At 40.5% G+C, this 25,656-nt stretch overlaps 2 protein-coding genes across 7 annotated transcripts in view; one reads left to right on the top strand and one right to left on the bottom strand.

Annotated features, from left to right (window-relative positions):
* CPM (carboxypeptidase M) overlaps positions 1-4,256 on the top strand; it is a 50,185-nt gene extending 45,929 nt beyond the window's left edge. For both annotated transcript variants that reach the window (XM_072146679.1, XM_072146680.1), the window contains 2 exons: positions 3,593-3,741; positions 3,903-4,256. In XM_072146679.1, coding sequence (XP_072002780.1) covers positions 3,593-3,741; positions 3,903-4,127 — 374 coding nt within the window. In that variant the 3' untranslated portion in view covers positions 4,128-4,256. The remainder of the gene's footprint in view (positions 1-3,592; positions 3,742-3,902) is intronic.
* A 6,359-nt stretch (positions 4,257-10,615) lies between these two features.
* MDM2 (MDM2 proto-oncogene) lies at positions 10,616-25,063 on the bottom strand. 5 transcript variants are annotated; one of them, XM_072146682.1, is made up of 11 exons: positions 24,883-25,063; positions 24,036-24,120; positions 20,837-20,911; positions 20,594-20,727; positions 18,112-18,161; positions 17,769-17,833; positions 17,623-17,686; positions 17,334-17,491; positions 15,961-16,116; positions 13,348-13,422; positions 10,616-11,303 (listed from the first exon to the last, which is right to left on the bottom strand). In XM_072146682.1, the coding sequence occupies exons 1-11, from the start codon at positions 24,912-24,914 to the stop codon at positions 10,743-10,745; spliced, it is 1,455 nt and encodes a 484-aa protein (XP_072002783.1). In that variant the 5' UTR covers positions 24,915-25,063; the 3' UTR covers positions 10,616-10,742. The 5 variants fall into 5 exon arrangements, with proteins under 5 accessions (XP_072002783.1, XP_072002782.1, XP_072002787.1 ...); XM_072146681.1 differs by having other exon boundaries at positions 17,334-17,494; positions 24,883-25,062; XM_072146686.1 differs by lacking the exon at positions 24,883-25,063 and adding an exon at positions 24,669-24,840 and having other exon boundaries at positions 17,334-17,494.
* Positions 25,064-25,656: the final 593 nt, after the last annotated feature.

Here is a 25,656-nt window from a genome sequence, read left to right on the forward strand (position 1 = left end):
GTTGCTTCTTAATAGATTTTAAACAGTTTATGTGATGCCAGCATTACTTAAAGTTGCTGTCCTTAGATCAAAGGAACACTCCAGTCAAAGCTGATTAATTGAATTATACCTTGTGCATGGCCTTGATGGAGGAGGAGCATGACTCTAGATGCTATCAAGGTTCTAGCAATGCAATGAAAATGAGTCTTGCTCTTCCCTTCATTATTAATTGAATTAGCTTTGACTGGACTGTTCCTTTAAATATTACAATATGGGTATCCCATTCCCAGGGCCGCATCTGCCATGAGGCAAGATGAAAATCTTGCGTCAGGCGGCAGATGACAGCCTCCTGCAGGGGGCGGCATTGCACATCCCAGTAACCTCAGGCAGACCCACAGCCGGAGCTTCTATAGCCAGTGCTGCCGTGCCACAAGAAGAAGTCCTTGCTGGAGAGCAGGGGAGCGTCACCACAGAGGTGATAATGCTAGGAAGATTAATCTCTTCCCTGCCCAACCCAGAGCAGGAGAAGCTAGTGCCTGATACAGTATGTAGTATGAGTTCCGTGCAGGATAGAGAGAGATCAGCCCCTGCCTCATTAAACTGTTTGCCTCCTCCCCCGAAGTCCTTCCTTCTTGCATGACTAATTTTGGAGACATTATACTAGGTCAGTGATGGCTAACCTGTGGCACTCAGAGCCCTTTCTGTGGGCACTCAGGCCATCACCAGAGAGGACTCCAGGTATCTTTCTGCAGTCCCAGTCAGCCAAGACTGTTTTAAAGGAGCTATTTTAAAAGGAGCTATTTTAAAGTGACAGCTCTACCTGGGACTACTGTAGGGGTGGGAAGGTGTGGACAGATCTGGATTATCATTGTAGCTTCTGCTCCTGCCCTGACAATTCTTCTTGTTTATGGGATCCTTGAGGGAAGCTACAATGATCATCCAAATTTCTCCTACTTTCCGCTTTATTGGTGTCCTCAGGGTGCTGGTATCAATGAAAACTGTGCCAGAGAAGGGAGTATAAATCACAAATTAGATTTCTGTGTTGGCACCTTGCGATAAATAAGTGGGTCTTTGTTGTAGTTTGGGCACTCCGTCTCTAAAAGGTTTGCCACCACTGTACTAGGTGCTTAAAGGTATGTGAGGGCTAGAGTATTAAACTGTCCATAACATGCAGGTCCCTGCATCCCAACATACATACATAGCTCCCTCTCCCTGGTGTACTGGCAGACAGTTTTTTTTCGTGGTCTTAAACAGACTGGGGGATATTTATCATACGCTGGCGCTCGTGATAGCCCCGCCGCTGCAAATTCGCAGCCCGATTCATGATGAGGCTTCTGCCTCTTCATGTATCGGGCTGCCAGCGAGTCGCCGGCAGCGAGTGCGCAGGCGCGGGGACAGTAACGCCCCGCGCCGGCCCACTCCAGTCTGACCGCGCCCCCCGCTCGGCCGGCCGCGCCCCCCCTTCACGCCCCACTGGCGTGAAGGTGGCGGATAGTGAAAAATAATCGCAAAAGCTAGCAATAAGCTAGCATTTGCGATTATTTCAGGGCCTCTGCGCCACTGGCGGTGCGCAGAGGTCCTGATAAATATGCCCCACTGTCTGCATTAATTACATATGCAATATACACATGCACATGCTGAGATGTAGCAGTGCTGCAAGTGTTGTGTAGCTGCATTAAAAGAAATAAATAAAACACTGGGGCACATTTACTAAGGGCTCTGCACCAGTTTTCTGTCAAAATTTGAGCTTTCTTTTAGGTAGAAACTTCTTGCACAGGTACTTCAGAGATGGCTGCGCCACATTTCTGTTGCACGCAACTCTTTTGTGTCGCGGCTGTACTATTTTTCACTCGAAAAACACTTCGTCATTGAAAGGGACGTTCCAGTGCTCATTCGGACCGTCACATTTATCATGCAAAGTCAGACAGAATTGTGTCACACGCCCCATGTTAAAGGTGTACCAAAAAAAAGCGATGCCCTCTGTCAGAGCTGTGCGGGGAGCACCAGATTCATGAAGAACGTGCACCAGAAATCCTGCACTATAGACAGATTACTGCACATAGTACACACTGTACTGTTCTAAGTAAATGTGCCCCACTGTATCAGGGGTAAATATAAACGTCTACACTATGGGACATAAATTATTGACCGTTTATGTTCTTTTTATTTTTCTTATATATACGGAGGAGCAGTGGTGTTTCTTTGAGCCAGAGATGCAGATATTCATGGTTATAGTTACGGTTGGCATTAAGATCTTCATACGCAGCTCTCATTAACAACTGTCACTTAAACAGTTAAAAATTTTGTTTCTATAACACACGTTTCGATAACTTTATAACTGGGCTCAACACAGCTATGGTTTTCATAGGCAGATTATGAGCAGACTGCCCGGGCCGTCTATTGTATTGTCACCTACACTCATCACTTTTATGTGCCCGAAGACCAGCACATGTTCATGTGAAGGTCGCCGAAAGGTGTAAAAGGATGATCTTTGCCTTATTTTATCACATATTCACACCTGCCATCCAGAACTTGTCCAAACAGTTGCAAAGAACATGTAACATTCATATTAATGAGTAATTTTTTTTATTTTACATTGTCCTTCCCCTATTTCTACCTATGATATGGTGTTCTAACTGAAGTTCCTATGAACTGTAGGAGGTTCAGTAATCATACTGCTAATATAAAGCACACATATTACACCCATCTAAAAGTTACATAAGTTGTCTCATTAGTTATTCTTAGGGATATTGGTGGAGGTGTTAGTCGAGGGGGCATTTTAATTTTCACCTCAGGCAGCATAAATGCTAGAATCGGCCCTGCTCATTCCCTCCAATGAACGTAACAGTGGGTGCAACATGTCCCTGTCTCTATGACTGCTGCGGATGGCAGCATGTTTTGGATAGAGGATTTTTAATCTTTGGACTATGTCTTCTGGAGTGGATTCAAAAAGAAAGTAACCCATAAGGACAAAAACTGACTGTGCTATTAGCTCCGCTAAAATTGAACTCAAAACATAGTTATTCAGGATACTGATAATGTCAGACTATTCACAAGTCTAATTACCCATAATCATAGAATCATTTCAGTATGTGACAGAAGATCCGTAATGGGGTTGGAATTTTCCACATTATAGGTATATTTGAGGGTGTTTTGGCTGTCATACTAACCTGGCTACTTAGACTGCACACTACCCTGTTAAGGGTCCCCATTGCCCACCAAACTAACTCTGCGCACTTGCAAGATTTCCTGATTTGTGCCTCGATTCACTGAACCGAGTTTCACAGACCAAACTTGCACTTTGGCATCAGGTTTCAAGCAAAACGGGTGCGTGTTCTCTAAAGTTAAATTTCATACCTGGAAATATGGAAGTTTAGCAATAGGACTGCGAAAATTTTGTTGTTGTGGTTTAAACTGAAATTTGATTGATAAGAACACTCCCTTGGAAACAATGGTCTATTAAAGGGAAAAAATCTGCACCAGAACATCATAATTTATTATATTCAAATTTTGCCAACATCTTGGTGTACTTTAGAATATGAAGTAATCCCTATTTCCCTTGCAGTACCTGTATAATATATGTAATGGAAATTCTCTTTCAAATAAATGGTAGGGATTAAAGGACAAGTACTTGACATGAATGGAAAACCAATCCTGAATGCTATAGTGGATATCCAGGGAAGATCTCGCATGTGCCCTTACAAAACTAATAAAAATGGGGAGTATTACTTTTTGCTTCGTCCTGGAACATACACATTCAAAGTAAGTAACAAAGGGACCAAATAAAATTAAAAATGTTTGTCATTGATTGTGGAAACAACAGTGTGGATGTTTCTGATGAATTCACGTAGAACATTGGCCTGTATTTTCTTTTCACGGTTTCTTCTATGATGCTCCAAAATGTACATTTTTTTAATGCATAGGTAACCGTGTCAAATAAATCCATGGAAAAGACTCTAACAATACCGCAAAGCTCAAACCTGTCTGCAATGACCTACAACTTCCAGTTTACAGAGCAGACAACAATTCCTGCTACAACATCAGGCCTCTGCTCTCAAGCTACGCAAGACAGTAATAGAAGCAGCACCTTACAAGTAGACTTGGTGATGTTCTTCTTGAATGTGTTGGTGCTATATAACACACTTTAAGATGCCAAAGTTCAGACACCTGTATGACAGTTGTCAATGTGTGGAAATTATCTCCAACTATGGTGCAAATATATTTTACAATTTCAAATCTGCATATAAGACACAAAATAAATTATTTTATATATACTGTGCCACTGTGTTTTTTCTGAATTTACCTGAAGGGGTGCTGACACTGTTTAATCACTTGCGAATCCTCACCATTCACAGCCCTGTAAAGAGTTTAACCCATAACTTTTTTTTGTGCTACATTAAAATATTTTGCTGCGTTTTCCTCAGGACACATAGAGCTAGCTAAAACGTAATAAAAGTTTTTCATTTTTAGTTTTATCTGGGGTTAAAAGTGGGAAAAAGGCTATCTTTTGTAATTTATAGTACATATAGTACTCAATATGTTCATTATAAATTAATTCCCCATTTTGTTTCGGTCGTTTAGATATATATGTATAATCTCGGGCAAAATGGGCAACTATGACAATGTTTTTTTGTAGTCTAGCGGGGGATTTATAATTTTTTAGTATGTGGGGAAATGCAAATGTATTTTGAGTACTTATTAATCATTTTTGTGTATGTGTGTTTCTACTTTGTATGTCCCCCATCAGGTCATAAAAGACCCATGGAGGACATATCTACAAGAGCTGATGTTGATCAAAGCTGTACTGGGTCTGATTTTACCACTTAGACCCGGCGGTCACGTGACTGCCGGTTCTCCTCTTCTGTGCATTGTGCTACTTTAGCGTGATGCAGTGATGAGTGGAGAAGGGAGGAGCGGTAATAAACCGCATCTCCCTAGGGTCTTCGGGTGTCTGACACCCAGAGACCTGTTGCTGCTTCAGCAGCTAGCGTGGTCCAGAACTAGTTAAGGCAGTGATGGCTAACCTATGACACGCGTGTCACTGCTGACACGCGTAGCCATTTTCACTGACACGCGGCTGCCTGAGAGTTAATTTTCATCCTACATGACCAGGTGCAGTAGCCAGGAGGCTGAGAGATTGCACTGAGCTCCCAGCACTCCCCCCTACTCCTCCTCCCCCGGGCCGGCCCCTCCCCATGTGTGAGCTGTGCCTAGTGTCTCCAGTCAGCACAGGTATCAGCACGGGGCAAAGCAGGAGAGGTGACCCGGCCGTAAACCAGGGAGACTCCTCTGCAGCTCCTGATAGTTGTGGTGGGGGGAGGATGGCAGCACAGTCAGGGGCCACATCGCTGCTGCCCTGTGTGATCTCCCAGCAGCTGCCACCTCTAAACTGACCATCTCCACAGCAGGGACCAGGGAGGACAACCACTCTCATCATACAGTAAGTAAGGTCAGTGCACTGTATGATAGATGACAGTTATCAAGGTTTGTGTGTCAGTTTTGTGACGTACAAGCCCTGAAATAATCACAACACCTTGCAAATCTCCAGACATTGCGATTATTTTGCTCCTCACACCTTCTCCATACCAAGAAGGCATGAAGGAGATGTGGACAGCGGCGCCTGCACCCTCGCTATAACCTGTGAACTTTCATGACTGAAAGTTTGCAGGTTACTAATCTTTTCCACACCTGTCTGATTTTAACCGATCTATTACAATGTGCGAATTGCATATAATAAAATCCCCATATACTGGAATACTGTTGTATGGCAGTACATGGTTGGATCAATCAGACAACCTAGGGTTAAAGTACCCTAGAAGTTAAATAATTATACATATTTGTTATTTAAATTATAAATATCATAAAATTATGTTTTTTTGTCAAGATGACACACCACCCGAGTTATGCTCGGTTTTTTGGCAAATTTTGACACACCAAGCTCAAAAGGTTGCCCATCACTGAGTTAAGGGGTCATACACACAAACATATGCAGCTAGTGGAAAGTTGTTGACCTAATCCCACAGGTTATACACAGTGCAGAGGACAGGAGTCCCTGCATTTTATGGAAGTATGATGCAAGAATTTCTTGTCTGCAGCCGAACAGCAGCACTAGCAATGTACCATATTTATTATATATTATTGTTCGGACAGCCTTGCACTAGATTTCTATATCAAAATTTGGACTCCTATCCACTGCACTAGACCATGGGATTGGGCTAATATAAGGGTCCGTTTGAACAGGCTGCAATAAAATGAGTCATGCTCTTAAATGGTTGTCCACTTTAACCCGTTCACGCAGCTGGACGGAATTGTACGTCCCTGCGGGAAGATACGCCCCGCTTCTGGCACCAGCTCTGATCGGGTGTTAAATGCTAATATGCCGCTGTCAAGCATGACCAGCATGTTTCCCCTAATGATCGGACCCCCGGGTTTAAGAAATAACTTAGGACCAAGCTGGGGCGGGCGATCTAACAATAATAAACGTGTACTTACCTTCTCCGGCGCTGCTAAACTCCCGTGCCGCAGTCCATATGATCTGTACCCGTGTGGCGGGGGCACAGATAGCTTGGGCGCTGGGAGATGGTGTCGAATGGCCTGAATGAAGCTCGCTGTGCGCCCCTGTAAACGAATCGCTGCACAGATCAGATGGACCGCATTGTCAGATTCCCTGTTAGCTAATTGTCTGCAGCGCTTGCGGCCACCCTACTTGGGGAGAGGAGGGGTTGTAAAACACTTTAAAGATATTACAATGGTAGATCACGCCTATTGTTTCACATGATTGTTGTTACTTTGTAATGTCTATTTTATTTGTATATGTTCCCCAGAATGATGGCGCTATGTAATCTTTATTTATATTATTGTATCAAAATGCTATTCACAACAGTAGCTAGTAGTCTCTGAATTTATAGGATCCATTACTGTATTTTATTATCACTATAAGGATTTTTTTGTCAGCGACAGATGATAGAGTTCTCCAAACGTCAACATGAGTGAAAGAATTAGAGTCCATGTACATATTCCAAAATAATTTGAAATGTTTAAAGTGATTTATAGGTTTAGGAAATGCACAATGACCACCACAAACGGTTAACATTAAATAATTTTAATTTAGAAATATATTATAGATGTTACAGACTTTTCAGTGCATTTTAGTTAATTGTTCCACACAGAGTGAAAATGTCCAGATCAACTCTTAGAACTCACAGTTTTTTTTACAGAGCAAAAAATAATTATTAAGGTGCCAAGAGAAGAAAGTAATAGAAGGCACCCATTACACTGGTGGCTTTACTCTCTGTCTGAATTGGTGGGGAATGAAAGATATAAAACTAAAATGATCAGAAGATTTCTTTCAAACTGGCATCTATAACTTTATTCATAACCTAATAACACACTATAGGGGAGAAGTACACCACAAGCATAAACTAGAAAGATTTATTAAGTAGGGGGCAAGTGGGATTTACATAATAATTTACTTATAAGTGATTAGATATTGTAAATGTGTTTTTTTTGTAAAAGGAAAAAAAAATCTATATGGATTTTTCTTCTCTGAAATTTGAAACAAACCCTGGAACAAAAGCCGTCTTTAAAGGGAACGGGCCCCATAAAAACATAGTCCAATCTACAGGCATCATGTTATACAGGCAGATGTATATAGTGTTGTCAGGAAAGATTCACTAACATTTATTTGGTTTTAGTGTCTACTCATTCGGGAGTCCTGTGACTTGTTTGTCCTGCATAAGCATGTATACATGGTGTCTCCTGCTGCACAACATGTTGCCTGATCTTTCTACTGACAAAAAATATTCAAAAGGCCTCATTTATCAAAATTATCCAATAGCAAAACTGTAAAACCTAACATTTGAAGCTACATCAATGTGCACAAGAATTGTCAAATTATTTGTTTTAACGTTAATATACAACCAGAAAAGGAGCCTTTATGATATATGAACAAACTATAAAAACCTATAAGGGAAATAAATTCAATATATGTTGTTTGAGTGCACACACACACTACAGAATAGGGGAATTGTACTAATTGTTCTAAAAGAAAACAAGGTGAGTTTTGGTTTAAAACAGGAGACCATTATAATAACACAATCTTGTTTAAAGGAAGGGGTGAATCTGGAAATATGTTTAATATCTTATTATAGTATGCAATGGAAGGAAAAAGCATAATAAAATAATAAGTAGCTAAGTGTATTTGGATTGTATTATATAGTGAGCAAAGAAAATCAGAATTCATAAATTGGAATTGAAAATGGGTAAGGATGCAGAAATGGACCTTAGGGTTAGGGCACGCTCACACGTAGAGTGTCTTGTGACACAGTAGTGCACTTTGCAGTGAACAGAGCATTTTAGTCTATTCACAAACTGCTACAGATTTGTGTGAATGCAGCAAAGACCCTTCATTGTCTTTTGACAAACGTATAAAGAGAAAAACTGAGGTAATATTTCATGCACTAGGCTGGAGCAGGTCATAGCAATACCTCACACTCCATGGTAATGGTTTAAGCTGGATGTGTTTCAGTCCCATATTCAGATTATGTATGACAGCTACCTGCTCCATGTTCGAGGCAAAGTGTGTACAAGGCACTAAGGTTTCAGACAGTCATTTACTCATTGAAACACACACACATATATATAAATATCAGTTTCTTTCTATAAAACCTCAGCATTCTGTAACCACCCCAATTAACAAATGCAATATATTTAATACATTTTCTTCTATAGCAACCCATCTTCCAGTTTAAGGCCCCACATATCTCCTGGCTGAACATTTTAACACTTCTCTTCCCAAGTGAAAAGTATGTTGTATATGGAAAAGTCTCTGTGCAGGCAACTGCTTAAAATTGCAAAATGAAGCCATGAGGAGGTTTGTTGAGTTCATAGCAAGATCTTTACAGGAGAACGCTGTATTGGCAATTGTATTTCTTTGCATACGATTTCATTTTTCAGAATGGTTTCTTATGATGAAACGTGTATCCCAATGCTCATGACAGGCCCTTCCTTGAGAAAATCTTACATTCTGCAAAATGGCATAACACGTGCTAGGAGCCAAGTACCTGATACCTAGAAATGTCGCTCCTCGCAAGTATTTTCAGTTACCTTTTATTTTATATGAAGTGTCTATGTGCAGCACTGGCTTTCCATTATGGAAACAAGCATTACATATAAAGAAACTATTTATGTCAGATGATCATTAATCCTAGATTATTGGTGACAGCTTGAAGTAGATCTAGCATCCGGTGTATTTAACCTAACAAGTGCACATAATGGGTTTCTATTAGGGATATAAATCCCAGACCGTGTTGTGTCCAGATTTCACAGAATATAAACTGTATTAAGGACGGAACTCTGCATATCATAGGGATTTATGATGCAAGGTAACAGCTGCATACTGTACCCATATTATTAGATCAGTGGGGAAACAGGGTCTCTTTGCATCATATATTACTTTTTGTTTTGAGTTCAGCCCCCCACAAAAGTGTTGAGTCTGTGAAATCTATCCACCAATGCTCCAGAATCCACAAGCATGTTTGTGTCCTTCTGCTCTACTCAGGGTTTAGAGTGTTTTGTTTTTAAAAGGACAGACATTGAGCCCTAGAATATTTAAAGGAAACCTACCACTTGTAGTGGCAGGTTTCCGATGGCAATACCGAGCACCAGCTCAGGGTGAGCTGGTGCCGGAGCTTATTTTAGTTAGTGTTTTAAACCGCGGTATCGCGGTTTAAAACACTTTTTAAACTTTATAGCCGGCGCAGGGAGGTACGCGCTCGGCGCTTACCGTGCGCGCGGCTACATAGGAAGTGAATGAGAGCCGCGCGCATGGTAAGCGCCGAGCGCGTACCTCCATGCGCCGGCTATTAAGTTTAAAAAGTGTTTTAAACCGCGATACCGCGGTTTAAAACACTAACGAAAATAAGCTCCGGCACCAGCTCACCCTGAGCTGGTGCTCGGTATTGCCATCGGAAACCTGCCACTACAAGTGGTAGGTTTCCTTTAAGCATAGTGGCCCATTTACATGGGGTAATAGAAGGCTGCATCCAAAACTACTGATGGACTGGGGGAAACCAATCACACAAGAATTTCATGAACATTTTATCTTTTCACAAGAACCTCCCGTTATAAATTATAACAAACCTACTGATGACTTTAGACTCTAGCACTCGATCCTCCTGACTCTATGCCAGCACTATTGACAAAATCTTAACAGTGTGCCATGAGGAATCCTTAGACAATAGGCACCCGATGATAGCATACCTACTGCTAGCATGTGTACCCAAAATATTGATTCCTGGCATCGATCATATACACAATATGGGCATATAAGAAAAGACTGTTGGTGCTGTCCAATACATTATGGGGATACCCAATGAACAAAGAGTCCATCCTCAAATTATATGTGATCTTACCCAATCTTGGGTGCTTCAAATGTCAAATCTCATAGACTGCAGTCTAGGGATTAATGTGCCAAGAACTTTCTTTGTATACTGCCTATTTAAGAAAATGTGTAAATGACTCCTAAGGTAACCCTGTAGTAACACAACTTGAAAATAATCCAAATTAGGTCCAAGCCCTACAATAGATTGGATATTTACATATGCACAAGTGCTGAAATAAGCTTGTGTTGCAGACAAATTCAAGAAGCCAGTTCTGTATCCTTTACGTAGGCAGATAAGAAGGGGCTAAGAATCTGCATTTAAATATTCTAAGGAGTTTTTTTTTTGCAATTCCATGGTGTGTCCATAGATCAACCCTGACTTTTAGCTGAAGTAGGTCAATACAATCATCTGAATTGGCTGCCTGCATACAGGACAAGGCTTGTTCCTCCTCTTAAGCTTTTTCGCACAGGAAAAACATGCCATGAGATGCCCTGTCCTGCCATGGACAATACATCCATTCTTGGGCCTGGTCTGGCAGATGACACAAGGTTCAACACTAGAAAGTGGAAGACTCTGTTCTGAACTATCCTCGTGGGCATGTTCTCCTTCTCTGAGCTCCTCCTGACTACAGGATGCAGAACTTCCAGATGTGGATGGCTGAGAAAAGTCTTCCGTTTCCTGGGATTCGGAGCTTTGTATTCCCTCATCCTCTTTTTTTGTGACAACAGAGTTTTGTGCCTCTTGTGTTAGTTTTATTTTTTTGCCATCTGGGACATCAATTCCTTCATCTTCTTGGGAATCCTCCATGTCTTTTCTTTTCAAGGCGTTATTCTTCCACTCTGTTTGTTCAGGAAGCCAATCTTTACGAAGAGCCCAACATCTTTTACAATATCTTGGAATAGGAGGATTCATCTCCTCACATTGTGAACATTTCCAGTAATCCTGTAATTAAAAAGATCTAACCTTGTAAAAGATTCCCGCAAAATACCAATAGAATGAAAAATCAAATGTATTGAATTATTTAACCCATACACTTACAATATTTTTATTCGCAGAGGTTCATTAAGAAAACTGACATAATTATCACCAAAAACATCTTATATGCCTTATGGATACTTGTCAAGAGCATAAAGACATTTGGCTTATGTGGTGACACCATGTGTCAAATAAAAAAGTCTAATAATGAAAAAGATTCCAGTAGCAGACAAGGTAAATAAAAAAAAAAAAAAATCTCTTCCAACTTTACAATGTCTCATTTTTTTTCACTAGAGAGAGGTGGGCAGCACTGCCCCAGGGATGCCTGGCTCCCGGGTGTAAGAACGGTAAAAGATAGAGCATGCTCTTTTCCCTGTGCACTCTTGTGTGGTCACCCTACCACTGCTGGACACCATAGGCGTCTAAGGGGACATATATCTCGCCACAAATTTGCTTCATATGGCAGCAAACACAGAGCGTTAAAGGGGTTGTCAGCAAATAATGAATATAGTTTGTATAAGAAAAAGTTATACAATTTTCCAATATACTTTCTGCATCAATTCCTTGTGGTAAAAAAAAAAATTTTTTTTTACTCATTCGTGGATGTATTTATTTGTACGTATTATATGTATGCTAATATCTTTACTGTTTGTATATGTATAATTGTGATTATGAATGGAAGTGTTGTTGCTGTCGTTGTGACAAAATCAACTTCCCCTATGGGGACAAAGCATTATCCTATTCTAGATCTCAGCTTGCTGTCCTTCTATAGAAGGCTCCTATGTTTAGTTCCAGTGGATAACGATCTTTCCATGGTCACACAGGTGCACAGCACAGAGAGAACCGGAACTGTATGATACTAATAACTTGTGTACCTGCGGGTCCACCACAGACCATGGACAGATTTATATCCACTGGAAGTAAACATAAAAGCTTTCCGTCGCAGGACAGCAAGCAGAGATCTTGAAAACCATGAGGAAATGATACAGAAACTATATTGGAAAATTGTACAACTTTTCCTTACACAAGCAATATCAATTATGTGCTGAAAGTGATCAACCCCTTTAACACCTGCGATCGGGTGCCAACCCTCGACATGCCAGTGGCAGCATGACAGCCGGTGGCACATGGTTTTAATTTTGGCTGTGTTTGCTGCTCCATGTCACATGATCAGGGAGTGACAATCTGTTGCCATGACAGCATCGGGTCTTTATAATGGGATGGTGGTACATTGTAACACATCTTATAGCAGTATACTGTACGGCGTTTTTGCATATAATGTAATATGGCAGTATATGACAGAATTGATCGGATAATCCTAGGGTTAAATGTACCCTTGGGGGTCTACAAAATAGTAAAAAATTATAATAATAATAATAATTTTCAAAAAAGATAAATACCCCCCCCCCCCCCTTTCCCTAGAACCGAAATAAAAATAAAAATAAATCATAAACATGTTGGATATCGCCGCGTCTCAAAAGTCTTGATTCATCAATATATAAAACTTCTGGCAGTGAACCCCATAATGGAAAATAGCACCAAAATGTCCAAAACAACACTCTTTTGTTGTCATTTTGCAACTCTAAACATTGAAGGGAAAGTGATCAAATGGTCATATAATCCCACAAATGGCATTGATCAACTCATTCTGTAAAAATTTAAACTTTACACAACTCCATTCCTTAAAGAATAAAATGTTATCAATGTTAGTGTATGGAAAAATCAACTACTTTAAAAAAAAAAAAAAAAAATTTAAACTTAAACGCTATTTAAATTTGGTATCTCCATGATCGTTTCAACCCAAAGAATATAGGGAAAGGTGTTATTTGGAGCGAACATTGAAAGCCATAAAAAACAAAAAAGACATCATCGCCAAGCTACATAAAGAGATCAAAGTGTTTAGGCATAGGGAGGGACTTCCTATTTCACCCCATAAGCACCCAGGCAATAGAACTGCAAGGTGCCAAAAGGACTTTAAAATTGCATTATATTCTGTGTTGTGTGAACTTACAGCTTCAGAAATTTCTGTATCCTCATCAAAGGAGTCTCCTGATTCTTCAGCTTGGTATATAGTCACCTGATAAACCTGATGACAGAAAATTATGGGCTTTAACAAAATGTAATAATATTCATATAAAATCAATAAGGCCTTAATTACTATGCTAGGGGTAGTTCACTGCAACTTTGTTCCACGAAAATAAAAAGGAACATTTACCAACACTGAAACATTAATTCCTACATGTTTACAAAATAAAATCCATAGGCATAATTTTCAGCATTCCCACAAAATAATAAGCATGGCACATGTATTAATAAGCAACAAGTTATGGATTAAAAAGTCTACCACGTGGAATGAAACCCACAGTCTGAATTTGCCCAGTGATTTTGAAGCCTTTGCTTGGGTATGCAATAGCATTGAATTAATTATAAAAATGTAATAAATACCTTGAATAAAAATCTAAAATTGCTACACGAATTGTTATTGAATACCCATGACAATATGCAAGTGATATAACTGTGGTGATGTACTGCACATCACACTCAGCTTGTGCAATCCTGTATACACAAAATCATCAGGTCAGGTTGCATTACCGACACTTTCTGTTTTTGCTGTTTTATCTATATAAATAATTGCTGGGCAGCAGAATGAACATGCCTGAAGTCATGCACTTTCTTGGATCCATGGAAAAATCCTATTGTGCATATACATGTATGGTTTGGAGAATATAGATGGAGAGGGTAGTAGTCACAAAACATTACTAGTTTGCAGAGATGGTTCCAAATTTAGAATACGGAGCTGTGCATGCAATATTCATTTTCAATTTTTGTCAAGAATAAAGTATTATTATTATTATTATTATTATTGGCAATACTTCTACATTGATAAAAGGGGTTTAAGTAATTAACTTTAGGTTTCAGATCTTGGCTGCTTTCTTCCAGGAATAGTCCCACACCGATCCATGGACTGCATCCACCATTGCAGCTCAGCTCCACTTACTATACTGTGGTTATGAAGTAATTACCACACACAAATACTGGACAAGAATTGGATTATTTTTTGAAGAAAGTAGTCATGATTTCTAATCCTTTAAAGGGAGTTTATCAGACATTTTAACCATGCAGCCTGCAGTGTTATGTAGCAGACCTGGAGATATGCATTTCATACTTTTGTGTTTTATTAGTATCAGCAGGACTGTCCAGGGACAACCATTAATCTGAATTCGTGCATGGTAAAAACCGCTGGTTGACGCCCTTTATGGTTCTGCTCCCATAAATAGGACTATCTAGAAACTCCCACTTCCATACCTTGCAGACAATGTTTAGTCTTCTACAATGGCCGCTATTTCTGGCAATCTGTGAGCTCAGTGTGTGTGGGAAGACACAGGCCTCACTGCGTTCCCACTCACATCTGACCAGATGGCAATGGTAACAAACACTGAAGAGTGAAGGGCACTCACTGAAATGCATTGCCTGAACTGCATTTCAGTGAGGTCAGAAGTTTCTGATCATCTTCAGAACCCAAAAAGCAACAACAGACCAGACTTACAGCAGCCTAAAGAAGCAAGAGAGGGAAATACTGCAATGAAGACTTACAAAAGGTCAATTACAAATAAATATATATATATATATATATATATATATATATATCAATATAAATAGCATAATATAGATCATAAAAATGCTTCACATATCATGGAAATATTCAAGTGACATTTTATTCAGCAAATCATATAGCTATTCCCTCCACAATGACAATTTTAGGATTTTCTTCTAACAGCCTAAAATACATTCCCTTTTATTGTTGCTGGTGAGCACAGTTGGGCTGCTTCCACACTGCACCTTGTCAAACATACCGTATTTTCTGCCCTATAGGGCGCACCGGACTATAAGGCGCATTAGTCCGATGCGCCTTATATATGTAATAATTACATATATAAGGCGCATCGGACTATAAGGCGCGGGGTCCGGCGGCCGGGGGCGTGGCGGAGGTCCGGGGGCGTGGCGGAGACCCGACGTGACGCGGCGACGGGACGCGGCGACGAGACGCGACGGGGAACGCGGGAAAGGTGAGCGCAGAAGGTGAGGGGGAGGTGGAGGAGGGCAGCGGACCATACTTACATAGGTCCCCGCTACCGGAGACAGCAGATCTCCCGCTGGAGATCTCCGGTAGCGGGGACCTATGTAAGTATGGTCCGCTGCCCTGTGCCCAGCGCCATACATAGGGCGCACCGGACTATAAGGCGCACTTTGGATTTCCACGGAAATCCAATGCTTTTAAGTGCGCCTTATAGTCCGGAAAATATGGTAAGCGACATAGGCTAAAATGAGCCTCCTCTGGGCTTCTAAGTAGTCTTAACTTTCTCTGCTACACAATTCCATATGGAGGTATGCAGTAAAGTATACCAAGTGGAGTATGTTATTTTTAATGTTTTTAAATGTTTAAATACAGCTGTTAGGAGTAAACAGCATGTAACCCTCAAGACTTCTAACACAGTGTGAAAGATCCCCTTAAAAAATTCACTACCACCAGCAACATCCATGCAAGATGGAAGAAATGTGGTGTTTATAAAAGAAAACACTACATAAAATGTGCACTTATAACCAAGCTTTAACATATTCTTACCTCATCATCTATATCGTCATCAGTGAGACTTTCTTCACCTGCACTAGGGCTATAATCCTCTGAATATACAGACTCAACCTCAAATTCAACACTAAACTGATCAGAGTTAGAGTCTTGATCCGACCAGTCATCACTTACTGAGTGCACCTCATGGTCCTATTGAAAAAAAAATATATACATATGTTACTTAAGACTTCCAAATATACCATAAAAGGGGTCCAGTCAACCTCTTTCTGGCTAAACAATATCCTGCATTAAGTCACGTCAGGGCCCATAACCACAAAGAACTAGGTTTTAACCTGGAATACAACAAGTAGAAAAGTGTCCACTGGATGGCAAAGTCTTTTAGGATGTAGGAAATGTAGGCCAAATAGAATGGTTATATTTGCTTTGAATAACACCTATAAAGATTCACTTGTAGATAAGATTGTTTCTTTCACAATGAAAAGCACAGAGTACAATTTTTGATGATGGAAAACCCAGTGGGACTTGAGAGACCCTATTAAAATGTATTGTTATCCCTTAAGAGCCACAAGTGTATCTGAGCTGAGATGGACACATGAGCATTATAGATGGAAGCCATAATACCAATATGCACCATCTCGAAGAAAAAAGTATACAACGACCAACACACTGCAGCAAAATATAACTCTTGTATTTCACGTTTCCAACAGAAAACAGTTATACTGATTATGATGAGAAATTAGGAACATAAGTCATCTGCACAACCTTAACCTGTTTTCTATAATTGTTCACTATACTTACCTTATTGTTTCTCATCTTTTTCTACACCATTGGTCACCTCATACTAACTCCCCCTGCTGGGCCTAGTTTACAACGCAGTGTCATAACATGTGGTCCATAGTGAGGCTATGACATGTGACAACACAGTTACGCAACACATGTCCACCTTGTAAACAGGATCTGACACTATGTAAGGGCACGTTCACATGGCCGTTTGCGGGGACGTACATGCGACCGCATGTACGTCCCCATAGACGGCAATAGCGGCGCGGCGCAGATGCGGTGCCACACATGTGTGGCACCGATCCGGCCCGCACACCGCAAAAAGATAGAGCATGCTCTATCTCTTGGCGTGTGTGCGGCCGTGCGCCGCTATTCTCTATGGAGGGAGGAGAGGCCGCCTCCTCCTCCTCTCCAGCACACGGCGGTATGCCCGCACGGCGGGCATACCGCTGTGTTAATGTACCCTAACAGTAAGTGGTAAGCACCAATGTAGTCTTACAATAAGAAAATGTACTTATCAAATACAGCTGCAGAGAAATTCTTAACCTTCTGTATCTCCTGCTGTAGTCCTGACTGACCAACATTACTATGCAGTCAGAATATAGTCATCTATTTGCCTTACTTACTGCATTAGAAGAGGCGTCTGTAGAATCACTGCTATTTCTATCACAGCGTAAGCCACTTATCACCCACCACGAAAGGCTCTCATCAAAGGTTAATGAAATACTGTCTGACTTATGCCTCTTTCTCTGTTGTTCAGATGGTTGACCATTTGAAGAATTTTCTTCTAAGCAAAATAAAAAAATTAGAAAACAAAAAAGCATACTCCATAAATGACTGTATGAATGACACACCTGTGTCTCACACTGCCACTAGTGCCGTGCCAATATGCAAATACAAAGAAAAGGAATTTACCAGAATCACTGTTCTTAGGGGACGATACAGATGGAGTGATCTTCTCTTGTTCTTCAGCTGATACCTATAAGAAACATTATATTATAGCAAAGCCAATACACGACACAATTTCACTGAGTTAGAGTCATTTATTATAGTAGTCTTACGTGTGCAGACTTCTCTGTTTGGGAACAGCTACTTGGTTCTTTCTCAGAGGTTTCTACAAAGCAATCTGCAATAACAAAAATATTAGACATACATATAGGTTGTGAAAAGACACAGGCCCACCAAGACAAGCCATTAGAAGGACAAGACCACCAAATTGACAGATTCCCAAGAATATAGGAGGAATGATACAAGAGTCTATGTGGGAAGATTATTTTCCCCTTTGAAATACACATCAGATGTCAGGAGAGGCATTAAGAAATGAGAAAAAAAAAAATATAAGTGGTGTATAGGAGCGAGCGCATATTGAGATTTGTCACTGCTTCTACATCTTCAGAACTTTACCTTCTGTATCTGTGGTTACCAGATTTTTAGAGATCATTGCATACAGCCTCCTGAAACAAAGAGAACATATTTTACATAAATATGTTGTTTGTAACTGTGGTTAGTATTGCATATGAAGGACCAAGCAACCAATTGTGCTACATAACTACATCATGTTATTTATGACTCTCCTCAAATCAGCAGGACACTCTAGATACCCATGCACACAACATTTATAAATAAGCCAATAGACAGTTTCCCTTTTTTAATTGCTAGGCCCTGATCAACCCATTAGAGCGACATGGCCTCCCATTTTTTAGATTACCAAGTCTATAGGTGGACTGATCATACATTCTAGTTTAATTGTGAAACAAGATAATAATTAGACAATGTGAAATTTGTAGGACACCAACCCATTGTCCTGATATTTAAGTTTACTCATACAGCGTTAATGACATTGCCAAATTATATGGGGAAGAGCTATGCATCAAATCTAAAAAAAAGCCCATAGTCTTCTTATAGTCAAATGAAGCAAAGCGTATACTTTTCTGGGAATACATGTCGTCTGTCAACAGCACTTTCAATAGAAAAATATAGTTTCACAGGAAGATCTAAATGGTTGGTTGGTAGGTTTAGGTAGTTAGATAAGCAATACAGCCAAAAATACATTCCCTAATTGTATAGGTGGTGTTGACGGGGTTCTCTGCTCTATCGAACACTCCAGGATGGGTCATTATCAAATCTTAGCATCCACAAGACAACTGTGTTGTATGACATTTAGTAGCCGTGCCCAACACTTCCACTACACAGTACAGAGCAACTTAATAGAATTGTAGAAATCAATAGTGCAGATGATAAACTTTATTTTAAAAATATGTCCCCGTGTCCTTTTTCCTCTACTTTTCTTCATTTATCAAGCAGTTTGTATAAAGCAACTTTCTGTCCTGTATTCACTGACAGCTTAGAGATAAAGGAACCTCATTAAGTGTAATGACTGAAGTGGCTATTCCCATTTTAGCAAAATAATATCATTTATATAATGAGAAGTTATATACTTTCTATATGAATCCCTCACAGTTTTCTAGATCTCTGCTTGCTTTGATTCTATAGAAAACTTCTATGTTAACTTCTAGTGGACAGAAATCTGTCCATGGTCACACAGATGTACAGCTTGTTATATCACAGAGAATAATCAGAGCCATGAGATATACAGAGCCGTGCACCTGTGTGACCATGGTCAGATTTCTGTCCAATAGAAGAGAACATAGAGGGTGCATTCACACAGGGCGTTTGGATGTGTCGAAACGTGTGCGTTTGTTACAAATGTAAGAATGCGTTGCAATGCCAGAGGCTTTCTATAGCATCCCAGCAAGCAGAGATCTAGTAAACCATGAGGAATTTAAACAAAAAGTATGTTGGAACTTTCTATAACTTCATCATACAATTACATTAATTTGCTGAAATGGGAATAACTCTTTAACTTCTTACAGTCAGACCCAGGAAAGTATAATCTTCTCAGATAGCTGAATGATCAAATATTCTCTAGGTGTGGAAAGAGTTCAAGGGGTATTCCCATCTGGGCATCCACATTTAATTTAATTCATTTGACATATGTGAACATTTCTTCAATTGGAAGTTATTAAAAAAATGTTCCTATGTGAAGATAATTTCGCATAAATGTGACCAGACTGTCCCTTAGAAACCAGATAGCTTCCTCGGATACGACCACCCAGGACTCTGCCAGCGGTGGCCAGACATGCATTATCGAGTCCTGCCCAACCGCTTGGCTTCAGCGTTCCTTACTACAGGACGGCAGTGGGACATGCAGTAACTCCTGTACATTTCATATATAAGAAACCATTTGTTTCTTTGGGCAATCACTGCAGCCGAGGTGGTCGTATCCAAGGACACAGTCTTGTTTCTAATAGACTAAATCACTACATTTATGAGAAATTATCTTCACACAGGTAACATTTTTAAATAATATCTAATTGAAGAAATGTATATATGGCAGATTAATGAAACAATGCCCAGACAAGAATACCATTTTAAGCCAATTTCCTTATCTCTGTGATAAGTATAGAACTACAGATTTACACTGCTCACTGAAGGATAAAGTAGGATCAGAAAATAAAGTCACAGAAAACCTGCTTTACCCAGTAAAGCAGATTACAAAGTTTACTATCATCACCTGCTCTATTCAATTCTACAATGAAAAAAATCCTATTACAGACCGAGTTACCCTTCATAAACTCATTAAAAAGGTCTCAAAAATATGAAAAAACAATCTTTACATTCAAAATACTAAGGCAAGCCTATTTTTTATTAACACTTAAAAGGCCTCTTGCGTAGACAATAAGGAAAAGGGGGAATTTGGAAAGTATATTTTGCAAACAGATAAGTGGTTCTTCCTGTCATACTATTGGGGCATATATAATTCTACAGGCTTAAAGAAATCCCTTATATAAAATGACATAAATACCATTACAAACATATCAGTTACCTGGGTTCTTTTACAGAGAAGTTCTGTACCCCAAATATTTCTCCAAGAGGATCATTAGAGCAGTGGACAATATGCTGTTGCTTCTCGTCATACAACTGCTTGGCCATAATGTACTGACCAAGATGGTAAATAACCTATAGCGCAAGTACGAAGACATTGTAATAAACTATGCATTATGAAAAGGTCATGGAAAACGTATTCATTGTATAATGAGGCTTTTACATTTAGGGATTGAACACTCACCTCTTTCATAGTGAAGGTTTCCTTCTCGGCACCAGCAGATTTCAACAGATTTAGCAGAAGAGAATTTGGTCTTACCTAAAAAAAAAATAAAGGATGTGTTTATCATGAGGACATAATAAAAGTAAACTGTATGTTCACTATTGGTTATTTGGATGCAAATATAGGTTCATTTAGGACTAAGAGATTTTGTGCAGGTAAAAAATACAGGTTAACTTCCGCACAGTCTTCAACCACTCAATCACTACGAGGAATTTGTAGTAGAAATTATTTTTTATTTTCATTTAGTATGAAGAACGGATCATCATACACAGCTCATCAACACTTGCTATTGTGCCCTGTATTTCCATCTTGCGGATAAAGGGGGCAGACCGCTCTTGAAATGTTTCTACAAATAAATTATTCATACAGATTGTCAAGTGATTGAAGGCAGCACAGTGGCAACCTCTGTATCCAAGTGTTAAACCATGACCAGGGACTACTGGAAACCACTGCAGCCTCCACATTTGCCAAAACTAGGGTTGTGCCTATCTTTGCATAACCTGATCAGATGAGCCCCTCTAATTCAATAATATTATATACCAATAATAATGGATAACAATAATATGGATATACCATCCAAACTTGCTACTATATGGAGCACTGGGTGTTCTACTTTTCATTTCAGACTTAGGTTACCTGTACACAATGGTGGTCCCATATATCATTGGTGGGTCCACTCAGGCAGGAGAAAAGACTGCCTGACCCGCAAACTCAGACCGGAATAAGACATGTTCTATTATTTGCATCTTGGGCGGTCGGCTCATACACGTGGCTGTGCAAACCATAGCCATATGTATGAGTACTTAGAAATACATGGGAATGTGCACTAGCTGTTGTACATGGCAAAAAACAACAGGCGTGTGCATGTAGCCTAATGCTGAGGGAGGAATCATGGTTAGACTAATCACACTTGCAGGCTTTCAAACAGATACTACTTCTGCTAAGATCAAGAGTAAAGAAAACCACAACATTTTTTTACTTTATATTTTCTCCCCTTCTGTGACCGAGACCTGTGTTGGTGAAGTACTCCTTACTTTCACACTACTAAGCTAGAGTCGCCCGTCCCATACTACAGACTTGACATCAGTGAATATCATGTAAAATGTTCATGTTACATAAAATGCAGAAAGTGACATCTACCGCAGGAAAATTGTGCAGTGGATTAATACAGGCAGTCCCAACTCAAAAACACATACGTCTTACAGACGTACCATTTTGCCCACGCTGACCTCTGGTAAAGCTCTCTGAATGCTTTACCTTAGTCTCAGGCTCAAAGATCAGCTGTAAGGTGTCTGTAACAAAGCTTGCGGGTGTTAGCAATGAATTTCCAAGCACGGAGGGCTGTGCCCAAGCCCGATGTCATTAGCGTTTCCAGCAAAACGCATGAAATCGTTTACCAATCACATGCATTTCACTGCAGGCGTGTTTGGCCTGAGGCACGCCCCCAATGCGCTATTGCTGAGCTTGTAAACGCAGCAAAGTGTGTGACTGCACCCTTATGATAATCCTTGTTGCCATGACAGCAAAAAATGTTGAAAATCCAATTGTCACAGGGACAAAAAAAAAAAAGTCTGGACTTAGGCTCCCTTCACACTACGGTTGTGATTTCCATTTCTAGTGTCTGCCTTCAAATGTAAAAACTAAAATAGAACGGATCAGTTTAAAATCCCTTTGACATCAATGTACATTTTTTAAGTCATTAGTTGTACAGTGATCCGTTATGCTTCAGGGTTTTTGTTTCACGATGCAAAACACTGAGCTTGCTGTACCTTTTTTCAGTTTAAAAAAAACTGATTCAAAACGGATGATGTCAAACTGACCATAACAGATGACGACATCAAGTTATTTTACATTGAAGTCAATGGGACAGATGGTAAGTGTCAGTTTTTATATTTCTTTTAGATGAAGAAATAGTTAATATAGAGATAAATAAATAGAAAAATAAATGATGGATAGATTATAGACAAATGTGATATATAGAAAGAAAGATAGTTAGGTAAATAGAAATAAGAGATCAATAGGTAGATAGATAATTTGATATGAGAGATCCATAGGTAGGTAGGTAGTAAAGTGTAAATTTAAAAAACGTATTCTCTAACCCCTTAACGCTCTGCGCTGTAGCTCTACGGCGCAGAGGTATAAGGGATGTATGAAGAGGGCTCACGGGCTGAGTCCTCTTCATTCAGAGGTGGGGGTTGTTGCATATTGCAGCAAACCCCCACCGCTAATAACCGCGGTCGCCGCCATCTTTATTACGATCGCCGTGCCTCCGAACGTCATCGGGAGGGGGGGGGGGGGGAGGGGGTGATTTCATCGGTTGCCATGGTAGCCTCGGGTCTTCGTTTGACCCGAGACTATCTGGCATCTACAGATTCGTTACAATCATATATTGCAATACAGAAGTATTGCAGTATATGGTAGGAGCGATCTGACTATCTAGGGTTAATGTACCCTAGATGGTCTAAAAAATAGTGAAGAAAAAAATTTTTTAAAAAATAAAAAAAATTATAAAATATTAAAAGTTCAAATCACCACCCTTTCCCTAGAACTGATATAAAACATAATAAACACAGGTCTGTACACGTAAAAATGAAAAAGTTATGGATTTTTGAAGTTGGAGAGCGAGAAATGAGCCGAAAAAAAAAAAAAAAAAAAAAAAAAAAAAAAAAGGGAAAGCAACTGACACTAACTTTTTTTTAACAAGAAAATTTTAGGACACTACGTCATCAGTTTCTGTCATTTTATCTACCTTTATCTTTTTTTACCCACCGGAGATAAAGAACGGATATGCTGACAGTAGTGTGAACGTAGCGTTGCAATTATAAAATATAACATTTCCAACTTATAAACAAATTCAACCTATCATGTACGTAACCCGGGGACTGCCTGTAACACTGTCCAAATCTGAAACAACGAATAAATGCACATTTATTAATGAACAGCATGAATCTTCCCAGTGACAAGCTGTTCTACCCACATGCCAGGCATACTGACATTGTGGGCACCAAGGGTACACAATCTATCCATCTGACAGTATGCCAACTGAGCCAACATCATTACAATATTTTATATGGTAAAATACTTTGTGCTATTCTATCCAGCACTTTTGGCTCCATGGAAGTGATACTTTACAGGTTATTTTATTCCGAATGTAACTCACCAGCTTCTCCTTATCTGTGGACATGATGGCAGAGCGCTCTAAACAATCAGTATGGGATGAGGATACATTCATATTGCACACTTGCCTGTAAACCCAAAAAGAGATTTAATCCCAAATACAATGACAAATTAATCCCTGATCAATGCTAGATAAGAAAATTAGGTAACAGCCTACAGTGTGGTCTATTACTAGGGATACATGCATATCCATGGGGGCACAGTGATCAGCTCTTACCTGGTATAAATAGGGTAAAGTGCTGCGGTTCAGGAGCAGAGCTCCACTACAGAGCCGGCAGCTGCAGGCGCGTCCTATAAGATGCGTGGAGCGGACATGTCGGGGCTAGCACTCTGTGCATGTCTGAGCATGATCGCAGCACAGCGCTGACTCACCACCTGTGCCGCTTGTCACACCGGCTCGTCCACTCTCACCCGGCTCTGCCCGGGCAGCGACCACCATGTAATACGTGACCTGTGTGCCCCCCAGTATCGACAATACTGGCTGCGACTCACGTGTCTGCCGCCACAATGGCCGCCCAACACTATGGGGTGGTCGCTCGTCTCAGTTATTAGCACTTCATGTACATTACAATGGGCTCTATTGTAAGCAGGCAGCAGCCGCCAATAACATACGTACGTGTATTGTACGTGGGAAACATATGGCTGCAAGGAGCGAGGGATTGGTTACAGTGACTGTAGGCCACTTCTTGTGTCTCATAGTAGGGCTATACCCTGCCGCCTCAAGAGGAAACAGCACAATGCCGCATACCACTCGCGGCTTGTGCCACAACTACGCCACCGCTCAGGCCTATGCGTTATTAGCCGCGTTTCCGCCGGTCCCCATTACCCACCTTAGCTCCGCGCTGTTCTCGGCCTCCTCCATATCAACAACGTATTCCCCGGACCTACTTTACCATAAAATGATGTAATACCAAATGAGTTACACGTCCGCCATTATCCTGCATGCGATGTACGCCATCTCAGGGCTTCCCCCTGCTGGCAGACAGCAGTATGACTATCTCCATGTACACAGGCCGGGCAGGCGCCGGAGCTCCTTCACAATTTCTGTAAGGTGACGGCCATGTACAGCCATAACGATACCTACTATGGCAATACAAGGCCTCAAGTACACAAACCTGTTTACTATTGTAAAAATTAATAAAAATGTAAGGTATAATATATGCTAACAGCATACCTCCCAACTTTTGTGAAGGAGAAAGAGGGACAAAATGGCGGCGCGCGAAGCCGCAGCGATTTTTTTCCTGTGGAAGCCACACCCCTAACCTCACCCAGGCCACGGCACTGCTCATACATCTAACGCATCCACTGTCACCAATGTATATATAGCAGCATTATTTATATCCACTGCTGATTAACCCCACTGGCACCAATGTATATTTATGTATATAATTGGGGGGCGTATTCCACTCCCCCTAGACAACGAGCGTGTCCCCCCCCAGAAAACGTCCGTCCGGCCCCTCCCCCCCGTGCCCTTTTTTGTGTCTTTGTGTTATTTGTGTCTTCCAGGACTGTGCCTGCTGTGGACTACTTTGGATTCGAAGGATTACGTCGATGACCAGCATTTCTAACAAATAAAATGGTCAACGAGGGTGTGTCTGCATTTT

This window comes from Engystomops pustulosus, chromosome 4 (genome assembly GCF_040894005.1).
Source record: "Engystomops pustulosus chromosome 4, aEngPut4.maternal, whole genome shotgun sequence".
Lineage (NCBI taxonomy): Eukaryota > Metazoa > Chordata > Amphibia > Anura > Leptodactylidae > Engystomops > Engystomops pustulosus.

What these genes read in the sequence shown, in the direction of transcription:
- MDM2 (XM_072146681.1), bottom strand. Translation starts at nt 24,914, where the DNA reads ATGGAGGAGGCCGAGAACAGCGCGGAGCTAAG. An exon ending in CCCTAAGAACAGTGATTCTG is followed by an intron (nt 17,495 to 17,622) that starts GTAAATTCCTTT and finishes TATTTTGCTTAG; the next exon opens with AAGAAAATTCTTCAAATGGT. An exon ending in ATGACGATATAGATGATGAG is followed by an intron (nt 13,423 to 15,960) that starts GTAAGAATATGT and finishes TTCTGTCATCAG; the next exon opens with GTTTATCAGGTGACTATATA.